Here is a 15,000-nt window from a genome sequence, read left to right as displayed (position 1 = left end):
ATAATATGTTAAGATAAGAATAATATAATAATATAATGATATAATGATAATAATATAATAATAATAATAATAATAATATAATACATGATAATAATGATAATAACAATAACAACAACAGCAATAATAACAATGATAATAATAATAGTAATAGTAATAATTGTAATAATGGTTATGATTATGATGATGATGATGATGATGATGGATGATGATGATGATGAATGAAAAGATGATGATGATAATGATGATGATGATGATGATGATGATGATGATGATGATAATGATGAGGATGATGATGATGATGATGACGATGAAAACAAAACAACAATAAAACGATAATAATAGTAATGACAACAACAATAATATTAATTGCAATGATAACAATGAGGACAGTATTGATAGCAAAACTAATAGTAACATATGATCCAACAACCATTAGAGATATCAGCCTACCCCACCAACATCGCCCACGAGCCGCCCACAGCGCCGCCCACAGCGCCGCCCTCAGCGCCATCCTCAGCGCCGCCCACAGCGCCGCCCACAGCGCCACCCTCAGCGCCACCCTCAGCGCCGCCGTTCGAATCTGGCGGGCGGGCGAGGGCGGCCGTAACGCGTCGCTCAACAACATCCCACCGACTGTGGCATCACGTCCGGTAAATCTATTGCTTCCTGTCGTTTGCTTCACTTTCTGTGCGCTTATGTGTTGTGGCGCTGTATGTGTGAGTTCTTTGTAAATGTGTGATACAGGATTATTGGGTGTGAATGTGCCTGTTTCTGCGAGAAAATTGGATTTGTATATTCGGCTTCCGGTTCCGAGGACGTCGGTTCGCGCGGGGCGTCACATCACCCCAGGCAGATACGCTCCGATATCTCGCCTCTGTGACTCGTTAGACCCTCTTCTACCTCTTTTGCCCCACGGAGAGATGGTAGGTATTGAGTATCCTCTTTGTCCTGCGGAAGAAGATCAGCAAAATATTCTTTTTTGCGGAAAGTCGTGACGCGCCGCGCATCCTCTCCTCGCCTCCATCTTTGTCGTCGTTGTTAGTCGACGCGTCACACGCACGCCGTCACGCCCTCCCTCGTCACATGCCTGCTGTCACACGCTGGCACTTGTGTTGCTGATGGTCTTCCTTCTGTGCACACATTTTAATGACGTGCAGGGGTTTAAGGAGATGCTTGTGCGTGTCACCTGTTTCTACACATGATACAGGCTCCTTTCCATGCCACATGCTTGCTGCCACTGTCACCTCAGGCTCACTTTGCAGACACTGGTGGGTGGTGGCATGCAGGGAGATGCCACCACCAGTAATAGTAATACCACCAGTAATACATGCTCTGTCTCATGTCGTTTGCTGTTACACACCTCCACAAAATACTGATAGTTTCTGCTTTCTATAAATGCATTTTGATGACAAACAAGAAAATAGTTACTTATCCTTGTTATAGTTCTAACTACATTATTTATGCTTCCTGTTACTTTCAATTGTTACTGATACTTCCTACTTTTTATTCATATATTTGTAATTATAGGAAAGTTAGGGAGCACCTTCCTTTTGTAGTCTATCTCTTGTTGTCATGGGGCCTAATGTTGAGGACCCTCTAATCCCTTGCTCGTTGTTGCCATGGGGGGGGCATAGAAGGTGGAGCCTGAGGGCCAATGTAGGGATCACCCCTGCCTTGGTCCTCAGCCCTGGCCTCAACTAATTTTGCAGGGTCTTTTCTTCTCCCTGTTTCTTTTTCCTTCTTTTCTTCATCCCCTTCTGTTCACATATCCACATCATTAACTCACATTTATCCTTTTTGCCACAATACATTATCGTAATGCTGTGTAACCTTTGATGTCTTATACATTTGCAAGTTTTGACCATTGACCATTCTGGGAATCCACAAACATTGCCTTACTGAACCAAAAAACTTTACCTGGGAATTTGCCCCCAAGTCCCACCCAATCACTACATTTTGTATACGCTGCTAATGATCTTATATGTTGGCGCAGCAAAAAAATTTCAATAAATTGATAAATAATGTAGGGGATTAACCCTAACATGGACCTCAGCCATTGCCTCAACAAATTTTGCATGGTCTTTTCTTCTCCCTCTCTCCTTTTTCTTCTCTTTATCATCCCTTTCTTCTCTTTATCATCCCTTTCTTCTGTCCACTTATCCTAATTGTTAACTCATTTTTACCCTTTTCCCACAATAGTTTACTATAATGTTTACTTGGGGGCTTTGCACCAAAGCCCATCCTATCTCTGTATATTGAATATGCTGTCAGTGACCTTAGATATTGATGTGACAGAAAATTTTCAGTGAAGAAATAGATAGCTCTTAATCATTCCATATCTCATACTACACATTTATTGACACATTTGAATTTGTTTTTGTGTTTTAACTTTAATCTCTTATTTACTGGCACAGATAATTTAACAGATAGGCTACATGTGATCAGTATTAGGAATTTAATCCTCACACTGTCTGCCCTTGTAATTAGTCTTATTCCTGATCTGCTTTTTATAAATGTCAAGCACTTTTACTTGTCACCAGCATCCTGCCAGTAATATACACACTCTTTAGTACCACAAGCTTATTTTCATGTTCTTCATTTTTGATAGATGCATCTTGATATCATACAGTCAGAATGTCTTTTTGTCATTAATTAATGAATGTTAAGTAAACTTGCCTTCAGCTGTATGCCTTTGATGGCATACAGGAGAGTCTGTTTGTGTTTATACTTGTCTGATCAAGTGGAAAAAAGAGGAAGAGGGACACAAGCATACTTTGATACCACATAGGCAAAATGGATTTTTAAAATTTCTTAATATTTTACCACGAAAACCTACTATCTCATACATGCATTTTTTTTACAATCACACATTTTCTGTAGGTTTATACACATGTTCACAGTTGGAGACAGGTATCAGAGAGTAATACTTGCAGATACATACAAAGTCATACAGCAGCAAAAAACTAAAATTAGATTTTTTAACAAGGAAACAGTGGTCATGTTTTTTGTTATTTTTAAGAATCATCATTAAGATGAGTTGAAGGTAGGAATTGAAGGAGCAGCCTCATTTTTTTTATTGGTAGTTACCAGTATCACATGTTTGTCACTGATTTGGTTCAAGTGTTCATTTCATAAGATGGAAAGATCTATTTAAAGCAAACAGTTATACTAAATGTTTAATTGGGTTATGCAATGCACAGGTATATACGTACTCAGATCAGGTATGATAAGCTAGGTTTTAGAATGATTGTACACACACACACACACACACAACACAATACACACACAAAACACCCACACACACACAAACACACACACACAACACAACAAGATGATAGCACTACACCCACACAACACCGACACACCACCAACACACACAGACACAACAACAACACACCCACACACACACACAACACAATCACGCCACACACACAGCACTACACACACACACACACAAACACCCACGACCCACACCACATCCACACATACACACACACACACACACTTTATATATATCTTATATATATATATATAATATATATATATATATTATATATATATAATATATGTATAATATATATATATATAGATATACATAGATGTCAGATAGATCGACAGATAGATAGATAGACAGAAAGATAGATAGATATATAGATAGATACTTAGATAGATAGATAGATAGATAGATAGATAGATAGATAGATAAATTAGATGATCGATAGTTAGAATAGATAGATACAAACATGAAATTACAGAACTTGATAAATTGTATGAATAGGTTTTATTTCTACATTATATTATTAAGTTTGGCATGCATATCCGATTTAATATATATATATATATATATCATATATATATATTATATATATAATATATATATATATATATATATATATATATATGCATACATATATATATATATACAGACATACATACATACATACATAATATATACATATATACAATATACATTATCTAGTTATATATATATATTATATATATATAATATATATATATATATTCTATATATATATATATATATCCATCCTGGGTAGACAATACCTGCCCCTGGGGGCTCCCTTGAACAAGTGATAGCACCCGTTTTAGCTTCCCTATACCAGTGCGGTGAAACTGTCGGCAGCATGTGCAGTGGATATCTGGTGAAAACCCTTCCGTTCTACTGATTACTGGTTGCACCAAATAATATGTCTGGCGTATTACAGTGTAACTGTTTTAAAGCGGCAGAGATGTTCCTCCTAGTTAGTTGGAGACTGCGAGTTGAGAAGGAGCCTGGGGGATTCCACCTCACCTTTTATTTTCTCCTGACAAACCTCTACACCAATGATTATATATATACATTATATATATATATATATTATATATATATAATATATATTCTATATATATATATATATATATATATAGATGTATATTATATATATATATATATAAATATAATATATATATATATAATATATATATAATATATATAAGATAACACATACATACATATATATATTATATATAGATATATATATATATAACATATATATATAATATATATATATATATATATATAACATATAATAATACACACATAATATATATTATATATATGTTTATATATGTATAATAATATATATATATAATAAATATATATAAACATATCTATACATAATATATATATATATATATATATATATCTATAATATATATATTATATACATATATATATATATAATATATGTGTGTGTGTGTGTGTGGTTGTGTGTGTGTGTTGTGTGTGGTATGTGTGGTATTATATATATATTTATGTATGTGTGTGTGTATATATATTATATATATATATATATATATATATATATATATATAATATATTATATTATATTGTGTGTGTATGTGGTGTGTGTGTGGTGTATGTGGGTGTTAATGTGTGTATGTGTGTATGGTTTGTATGTGTGTATGTGTGTAATGTTATAAGATATCTATATGTATATATATCTAATATATATATATATATATATATATATATATATATATATATTATATACACCACATATCATATATACATATCATAATATATCTATATATATATATAGATATATATATATTAATATATATATATTAATAATATAATATATATTATATATATAGATATATATATCTTATGTATTATATATATGAATATATATATATATATAATATTATACCACACATATATATATATATATATATATCTATGTATATATTGATATATTATATAATAACACCATATAATATATCTATATATATAGATATATATTGTAATGTATATATGTATAATGTGTGTATATAGATATATATATATATATATATGATATCTTATATATATATATATATATATAATATATATATATATATATATATATATATATATATATAATGTGTGTTAGTGAATAGTGGCCTCAGCCATTTTTAGGATTAGTTTTGGATGTTTTTGCAATAAGATAATAAGTACTACCTTCCTTATATTGTTTATTACCTTTTCTGTTATTGTTTAGATTTTTTCCTAACTTCTTTGTGCTATTCACATTTGTGCTGTTTTTGTTTTGGTAGCAACCTGTAAAAAATTAACTACACTCATATTGAAAATGTAATATAAGAAAGGATAAAGATGGATTCTGTGATAGAAATTTAGTGGATAATGATAATGGATTTTATTTCCGCAGGCCAATTATAAGCTAAGATGTCAGTTTTCGTTGCTGGCGAGGACTCCGAAACAGTGCCACAGACTAGGTGTCGCAAGAAGTATGAGACAAAATATAGGTATGAATATATGAATCTTATTGACAAAAAGTGTATGAAAAAGTTTCCTCACAATCAACCATTGATGGATATTGGTATGTTGTAGATTATTAGGTAAAGAAGATTATGGTAGTAGGATTTTTAAAGAAATTAAGATGTGTTATGAACAATATATTATTAGATATCCCTATAGCATTTCCTTTAGATATTTCTGAATAATTAGGTACTTGAGATACTACATACACACAAGTTTAACAAAGATACATTCATTGAAGGGAAGTTTACGATAGAAGGGTAGGGGATGGTCGACACAGTAACTCATTAATTTCTGAAGAGACTAACCTCAAACAAATGGTATGTACAAAGGAAGATATGGCTCAATTTTAATCCCTTTGTATTTGTAGGTATAAAGGATTTTGTATCTTACTATACATATATAGTTATCTTGTGTTAATAGATTCATTTCACTACCTAAGAATTTATTTAGAATAGATGAATATTGTGCATAATGCTCAGGTATGAGCATAGACATAATTGTATTTATGAGTTATGGTACATTCCCTGATATACTGTTTTTGCCTTCTAGTACTAAATATGAAGCTGAATACATATGGGTCAGTCCATCATCAAAGGGTGACACATATGCCCTCTGTCGCTGGTGCCAGGTGGACATATGCATTAAGTCTGTGGGAGCAAAATGTTTACGAGACCATGAGATAACAGGACGGCATAAGCAGAAAGCTAGTGATCAACCCTTACCACCTCCAGCTTCCAGTACACATTTGAATAAGTGAGTGTGCAGAAATATGTAACAGATAAGTTTTAGATATGGTTGTATTTATATTTTCATCTTTACATTTGTTTTTTTATGTACCTAGTTAAAAAAATACAACTGCTTTGTCTTTTTAATATATTTTCTCTCTTTCCTTGTTATTTAGTGCTGTATACCCAGTCCTAGAAGTGGAAGGTGGTGTGGAGCAGCAGAGTGGAGAACCTCTCGGTTCCCCAAGGCCTGTGACTCCACAGACACCAAACACTCCCCTCAGCCCACAGGGAGAGGAACTTCCTCATCACCAGCCTACACTGATTGATCTCGGAAATCAACTTCCTGCTACAACAGCCTCAGTTACTACCGGAATTCCACCTCCCCGTTCAACTACTGTACAGCCAAAAGTTAGTGAGACTAGCAACTCTTCATGTCTTTTATCTCTAGTGTTAACAGAACAAACCAATTTGGTATTTTATGTCAAAGAATACTTAGGTGACCTGCACACTGCATATATCTTTGTCTGATATGACAAGAGTGTGAGGTTATTTTTTAGTTAATGTTCTTTTCAAGTTTAAAAGTTATTGGAAATCACCTGTAATAATCTAAATAGTAATTAGTAGTAATTTTTACATGGTGACTCAAAAAGTTTTATGATAATATACCATGGTTCCAAGTACACCTTATTGTACCTTTTTCATTCATTATATGATATTAGTTTATTCTCATTCATGTTATCATATTAATGTAATCTCATTTATTTTATGATATTAATGTAGTCTATTAGAAATAACCAATAATTCAGTAAGCTGATGTCAGTGCTTGTCTAATTTTAGATATAACCACAATACATCATCCTAGGATTTATGGCTATATTCCATGTGTTTAACTTCATGTATGGTTTAATGCAATAACAAAATTCTTAGGTTTCCTATATAGTAGCAAAGGTTCTTTTCATTTGGTATGAAGTGTGTGGGATGGCAACAGTGACATTTACACAGTTCTGTATGCATATAAATATATATATATATATATATATATATATATATATATATAATATATATATATTTATATATATAATATATATATATATATATATATATATATATATATATATATATATATATATATATATATATATTTATATATATATATATATATATATATACATCCTTGTGAGCACGCGATGGAGGATCCTCCAGAACTGCAGGGTTTACCGGAGTGCTGAGTTCTGTGGCACCGACCATAGGCTGCTTGTGGCTACCCTGCGGGTCCACTTCAAAACTCCCCGTCCCTCCAGTGGCCACCCTAAGGTGTTTCACTTGGACAGACTAAGGGGAGGAGGTCCCCGGGGTTCGCCACGGCATCCCCTGACCGATTTTTAGAAACCAGCAACCTGCGGATCCAGTTGCTCTGTGGGAGTCCCCCCAAGGGGGGGAAACCATTTAAGCAGCTCAGGATTCCTTTGGGCGTAGGGCCCAAGGAAAAGCAAAAAACCTTTCCCCTGGAGACATTAGAGGCCACTAAGCGGGGTGCAGGCTCGGTTTAAAGGGGAAAAAAATTTTTGCGTTTTCCAGGGTGCAAAGGCTCGGCACTGCTGAGAAGGGAAAAGGGAAACATTTCATCAGGAATCTTGCTGAGGAGGTCAAGGCCTTTCTTGGTAAATGACCTTCCCCCCGGGCCTACCAACCCTGAGAAAATGAACCCAAACCCCTCCTAAACAGATACTGCAGTCCGACCCAGCGGAGGGCCGGACATCTCAGACATGTTTGGGGTTTTCATGAACGTTGGGCTAAAGTATTTTAAACAGTTGTACCGGGTTTGGACCCCCAAAACGTTAGTTTGGGATGCAACGATGTCTCAGTGCCTGTCCCGGGACCCCCCATCGGGCGGGGAAACCCTCCTCCCCTAACAGAGGTTAGGGGGGGATTTCCAAGCTGAAGAGGGGGAAAAGTTCGGAAAAATTTGTTTTTCCCGCTGAACTGTTTAAAGGGCTGGGGGGGGAAACCATGGCTCGGGCCTGCATACAGCCCTTTACTGCCTTTTGGCAGTCTGGTACCATTCCCCCTGACCTGCTGGGGGGGGGGGTGGTCTTTTCCACTCCCCGGGAAGGGGGAAAAGGGGGGATCGTTGGGACTTTTAAACAAACTACCGTGCATTCCCACTGCTCAGCATACCGGGAAAAGGTTTTCTCCTCACACTTCTGAAACGGATCCGAAACCCAAACCTACTGACACCGGGAGCCCGGGAGCATCGGGGATTTACTCCGGGCAATTCCAAAAAGGAAAAACCTTAAAACCTAGGGGCTTTCGAGAAATTGGGAACCCCGTCGTGAGTTTGGTCGGGGGTTTTCTTGCAGCCTAAAAATCGACCCAAAGAAGGCTTTTGACTGGGTTCCTCGGGAATCGTATGGGAGATCCTGGGGTTTGGGGGGAATTCCGCCACAGTTTTTTTTGGCCTGATAGCAAGCCTCTAAAACTGGTAGGGGAAATGCTTTTTAAAGTGTGGGGGGGGTATTTTTCGAATTCTTCCCTGTTAATTAAGGGGGTGGGCAAGGCGTTTCCTTGCCCCCCACACTTTTAAAAACATTTTTTTTGGGGTAGGACGGATAATGGGAAAAAGCTCCCAGCCAAAATTTCAGTGGGAAAACCACTAGGAAAATTTAAATTCCCGCCCTTTGACGTTTTCCCCTTTTTTTCCCCCATCCAAATTTTAGCCCTTGGATCCCTTTGGGGGCTCTTGATGCATTTGCAATGAGGCAAGCCCCTAGGTTTTAGAGGCCCCTCCTGGACCAAGCCCAAGATTCAGGATTTTTGGGGGGGCCTTTTTGGGGGAAAACCCTTTTCGGGGTCGATCCATTTTGCGGCGGGGGACTTTGAAGTCCAGAAAGTTTTACTACCTTGGTACCCGTAGCCCCTATCTCGGGGTTTGGGCCCCGGGAAGTCAGAAGACGGTTTTGGTCTGGAAAAAGGAGCCATGAACTCGACCCAAAAAGAGCTTTTTGGAGATGTCGGTACCTATGCAAAGGACCAAGCTGCGGGCCCTTTCAAGGCCTTGATATTTTCCAGTTTTGCTCATGGAAGCAAAACCCCTTGACCCCAAAATCCAGTCCCTTTGGGGGAGTCTCCCCTTGATGCCTTTTGTAAAAAAGGTCCCTTCCCCGGAACAGGGGGTCCATTTGGGCAGGACCCGTGCCCCAACCGGGGGGTTAAACCGGAACTGGCATGGCCCCTTTTTATTTCATAATCCGGATCCCAACTCAGGCAAAGGCCCCCTTTAGCTCGCCTCCCTATGGAGACCCCCTGCTCCCAGGTGTCTCTTTTGCGAGAAAAACCCTGGGGGGGAAAGACCTGTGGGCCCTTTCCTAAAGTTGGTTTGGGGCAGCTCGACGAGCCCCTTCGTGGGGGAACTAGGAGGGCCGTGTCCCGCTGGGGGACTCCCCTCGAGGGATCCTCGTGGCGGAAGCAAAAGGGGGGGGATCCCGGCCATGCGCCCCCGGGGGGGCGTTACCCCCTTTGAGGGAGTAGATGATGATTATATATATTTATATATAAAATTATAAAATATAGATATATATAAAATTTATATATAGATATATTATTTTAGTGGCCGCGTGGCCAAATGGTTAGAGCACGGATCAAGCTGTCACAACGGCAATCGGGTTCGAGGGTTGGGAGTCCCCGGGCCGGGCTTTTTCCCTTTGGGGAAATAAACCCTCACCTCATTGCCACTGGGCCACGGGGGGCCCAAAGGGCCAGCCCAAGTCATTTGCGCCCCCAAGCCCCGGGTTTAAACAGAGAGAAAATTCCCAAATTTTTAAACCCCCGGCACCTCCCGGGGAAAAAGGAACGGGGGGCCCCAAACCACGCCTCACCCCAAGATCATCACAACATGAAAATTACAATTAAGTTATAATATCTTGGACCACGGGGGTTTCAAACAATGAACCAAACCATTAAAAAAAAAAAAAAAAAAAAAAAAAAAAAAAAAAAAAAAAAAAAAAAAAAAAAAAATAAAATATTATATATATTTTAAAAATATATATTATATTAAAAGATAATATATATTATAATTTATATTGTATTTTTAAAATATATTTTATATTATTGATATATTATTTTTAAATTATATAAAAATATATATATATATTATATATATATATATAATAATATTATATAATATATATATATAAAATATAATATTTAAAAGGGAAAAGGGGGGCCCTCTCCCAACTTTTCCATTTTTGTCTGCCCTTGGGTGTTTTTTTTTTTTCCAGTCCGGGGCCCCCAAAATTTCATTTTTTTGTCATGCCATCTTGTCACGGGTTGGTCATGGGCCCTTTATTTTTCTATAACCCAGTCTTTTACTTTTTTTGTGCATCTGGTTTTTTATGTCTCCTTTAAAAAATGACTTTCCCGGGGTGGACATTTTTGGTGAAAAAATTGTTTTTTTTAAAAAAAAGGGGAAAAAGGGGGCCTTTAGTATGTTTACTGGGGCCCCAAAGGGTTTTTGGCCCTAGACTGTGCATCTCTAATTTTTTCTTTCTAGAGGTTTTTTGTCTGTAAAAATTTTAACCCATGGTGTATAAACTTGTCTATACCTCAAATTTGTTTAAACCTTGTACTTTTCGGGTTTAAAACTGAACTCTACTTTTGGAACATGATTTTGTCTTTTTCTTTTTTAACCCTAAGCCTAATTTTCAGACTTTCTCTATTCGTTTGTTATTAGTTGTTTGAAATTCATTTGCACGTTCACTGAAAGAAAAATATCATCTGAAAATCTTAGATTGTTGGGTATTGTCCTTTTTTTGATCCCCCTTTAAAAATTTCCTTTTTGCTTTTTTAATATTTCCTAAAGACAAGCTGAAAAACATTTTGGGGAGATGGTATAACCTGTTTTAAAAACCTTTTTTTTAAATTTGGTATTTTTTTGGGTTTTTTCCATTTGGAGCTTGATAGTTGCGGGTCCCATGTCATTTTGGGTTTTCCAATTTTACAATATCCCCCTCTACTCCCGGGTTTTTGGGGATTTTTTCTAAAACTGTATTTACGAAAAAACCCCTTTTTCGTTTTTTGATGAATCCCAACACAGGGGTTTTCCTTTTTCGTTTTTTTTTTTCTTTTATTTGGGGACAAGGGAGGGGGGTCTGTTGTTGAAAATTTCCACTGGGGGAAACCTCCTGTTCCTAAAATCCAGACGTCAAAAATGGAGTTGTGATGACTTTTGTGAATATTTTGGTAAAATTTAAAGGGAGTCTTTTTTTGCCCTTTTTTTTTTTTAACCCTTTTTTTTTCCCCTTTTTATGAAATCAAAAAAATTTGGGTTGTATTTTTCCGGTTTTCCCAGAGTTTTCCATTGAAAGGGAATTTTTTAAAAAATTGGCTATTTTTCACTTTTTCCAATTTCTCTTGGTCTATTATAAGGCCCTATACTTTTCCGTCTTCCCACCTGGGTTTTCCCTTTTTCCCTGTTTTTTAAGCTTTCTTTTTTTTTTCATTTTTTGTGATCCCGGTATGTTTCTAGTTACCGCTTTTGGGTTTTATCCGTGGCTGTTCTTTTGATTTGGCTGTTTCCCCTGTAAAAGCCCTTTCTACAACTCTTATGATACCCTTTCTTATTAAAAATTCCCGTCCCCAATCTGTTTTTTTTAAATTCCCATACATTTTATTTCTCCCTTTTCCCGGATTCCCCTTTTTAATTTTTTGCAGGCTATCCTGAGATCACTTTTCATTTTTTTATTTAAATTTTCCGTCTTTTCCCCTCATCTTTTTTTTAAGTCTTTTTTTTAGTTTGGCAAATTCTTTTTTAAACCCTTTTTTTTTAAAACGCTTTTTTAAAACCCTACTTTTTCAAAAGCTCTTTGGGTTTCTACTGAAAAATTTGCTGGAGTTTTGCTTGATGTTCTTACTGCTAACTTCAAGTCAGCTTTCTTTGTTATGTCTTAAAACTTTTTTGTTGTTTTGATAAAATTTTGAGATCTTCTTTTGCTGGGGAAGGGAATATTTTTTTGGTTTTTAAGGGTTGAATTCTGTCACTCCCGGTCTTCAATTAGAAAAATTTTGCTGCGGGTTTTTTTATGAGTTTTCACTCCTTTTCCCGAGGTGAATTTATTTGGCCCCCCGGGCCCATTCTATGATCACTCCCAACATTTCTTTTTTAAATTTAACTTCCACTTTTTTTTTACTCTTTGCACCTTTTTAAAATTATGAAGTAAATTTTTGGGGTTTTTGATGTCAATGGCATTTCCATTTTTACTTCCATTTCTAGCCCTTTTTTAAAAAGAATGTATTCATGTTTAGGGTGATTGATCCCTGAAAAATCAACTAGTTTGCCCCCCTCTACCCCGATTACCTTTTCCGGGGTTTCCCTACTCAGTTTCCCCTTCTGTCTTTTTCCAAATTTTTTGGTATTAAAATCCCCCCATACTTACTATAAAAGGGGGTTTTTTTACTCTCTTGTGGCTAAAGAACATCTTCAAAAGGTCTTATTTCTTTGTCTCTGTAATGCGGGTTTGGGAGCATAGACTTGAACAATTTTTAAGTTGAAAACCTAGGTTTGTTTTTTTGTTAATAAAGGGCCCCCTTTTGGGTTTTTTACACTATAAAATTTCCCAATAATTTCTTTTCAAAAGGGAAAACAAAGAAACCTCCCCCAATCCTTTCCTTGCTACTCTGGGGTTTACCTCCCCAATAGGGGAAGGTGCCCCATCTTTTAGTATCTTTGGGGGTTTTCCCCAAATCTTCTAACCTCACAGGGCCCTTACATTCCCCATTTGATCCAGAGATTTCCCTAAAAGTAATGCTAGAAAGTCGGATTCAGTTCTCGCCCCTTATAGGGAAAAGGTTTTATCAAGGGGGACGGCCTGTTATTAACGGGGGATCTTAACACCCTTTTGCTCCGAAATTGGTCCTGATCGCCCCCATAACCGGGTGCTCCTTCGCCCTCGGGGTGATTGAGGGCCTTTCCCTTTTTTTGGGCAGTCATGTTGTTTTTTTTCCCCCCCTTTTATTGAGAGGTAGGCAAAAAAGAGTTTCCTTCCCCCTACTGGCTTAAAGGGGTATCCCTGGTGGAAGGGGGGGTAGTTTAGCCGGGATTCCAATGTAAAATCCTCCGCGGGGGCCGGCAGTGGTTGGCCAAGCATTTGGGCCGTCACTACGCTGGGGGGTACTTCCTGGTATGGGCTTTATATCAGAAGGTGTATATATTTGTATATTATGATTTAAATTTTATGCACGGTTTTTTCTTAGTGTATATGTGCCCCGTTTCAGTTCACCTGAAAAAGCCCATGGGGGATATAATTTATATAATATATTTATTTATAGATATAAATATTTATTTTATATTTTTAATATATATATAAATAAAATAATACCCTACAGTATATGATGTAAAGAATATATCAGTATAAGAAAATAATAATAATGATATATGAATAATTTATTAAATATGTGTGTCTGTGTGTGTTTTTTGGGGTATATAAAATATATATATAATCATATTATATATATTATATATATATATATTATATAATAAAATTTATATATATATATTATATATAGTAGATATATGAATTATGAATAATTTTTTTATATGTGTGTTTTGTGGGGTTTTGTGTGTGTGTTGTGTATATATAAAATTAAAATTTTAGATTATATAATAAAATCTATAAAAATATTTTATAAAATATATAAAATATATTTATATATTATAATATATTATTAAAGTATGTATATAAAAAAATTAAAACATGCCTGTGTACATAAAATACATAATGCAAAACATATAAAAATATACATACTTATAAAACCTTTGACAAAAATAAATACTACATTCATAATACACTTGTTTAAAGAGGGGGAGAGGAGGATGCAAAATTAAGTCATAAAGAAAGGGAAAACCTTAGTAAAAACCTGTCATGATAGGGGAAATCTTTTAAAAATTTTTAGGGGATTTGATGAGATTTTGGGTTTTCATTGTGGGCCTGTAGAAACCCAAATTTCTGAAAAAATGGAAAAGTTGTCCCTTTGGAGCGGTGGTGGAATGTTTTTATTGATATTTGGGAAATGTTTCCCTTTCCCGGGTTTTGGGTGAATCTCAGTGTAGAAAATGTGACCAACCCTGCATAACCCGTGGTTTAACGGGAGAAAAAGGTTTTAATGGAAAATAAAAATTAAAAAAAACAATGAGAAATTTTTAAACCCCGCACAGATGAAAATCACGGAATTTTGTGTGGGCGGGGAAAAACCCCAAAATGGACCAGCTTTTAAAAAACACTTGTTTTGGGGCATTTTTATTTCACAGAACTCGCAGAAAAAAAAGCACAAGGAGGAAAGAGAGTTAGTTTAAGTCAGCTTTTATAAGGAAAAATTTTATTCTGACTTTTTTTCATTTTTTGGTTTTTAAATAGGTCATGTTAGATAATGTGTAAAGGATCTATTTAAAATTGGGTT

The 15,000-nt window shown here is 35.8% G+C and overlaps 1 protein-coding gene across 3 annotated transcripts in view; it reads left to right on the top strand.

The window, feature by feature from the left end:
* Positions 1-548: 548 nt before the first annotated feature.
* Positions 549-15,000, top strand: part of LOC119582635 (GDNF-inducible zinc finger protein 1-like) — a 33,134-nt gene continuing 18,682 nt past the window's right edge. The window contains exons 1-4 of one of the 3 annotated variants that reach the window (XM_037931026.1): positions 549-650; positions 5,709-5,805; positions 6,371-6,574; positions 6,723-6,957. In XM_037931026.1, coding sequence (XP_037786954.1) covers positions 5,726-5,805; positions 6,371-6,574; positions 6,723-6,957 — 519 coding nt within the window. In that variant the 5' untranslated portion in view covers positions 549-650; positions 5,709-5,725. Of the gene's footprint in view, positions 651-729; positions 924-1,041; positions 1,176-5,708; positions 5,806-6,370; positions 6,575-6,722; positions 6,958-15,000 lie in introns of those variants that run through there. The other 2 variants (XM_037931028.1, XM_037931027.1) reach the window with 2 other exon arrangements.

Source organism: Penaeus monodon, chromosome 16, assembly GCF_015228065.2.
Source record: "Penaeus monodon isolate SGIC_2016 chromosome 16, NSTDA_Pmon_1, whole genome shotgun sequence".
NCBI classification, from domain to species: domain Eukaryota; kingdom Metazoa; phylum Arthropoda; class Malacostraca; order Decapoda; family Penaeidae; genus Penaeus; species Penaeus monodon.
Note: the sequence above shows the minus strand (reverse complement) of the source record. Positions and strands in the feature narration are given on the sequence as shown.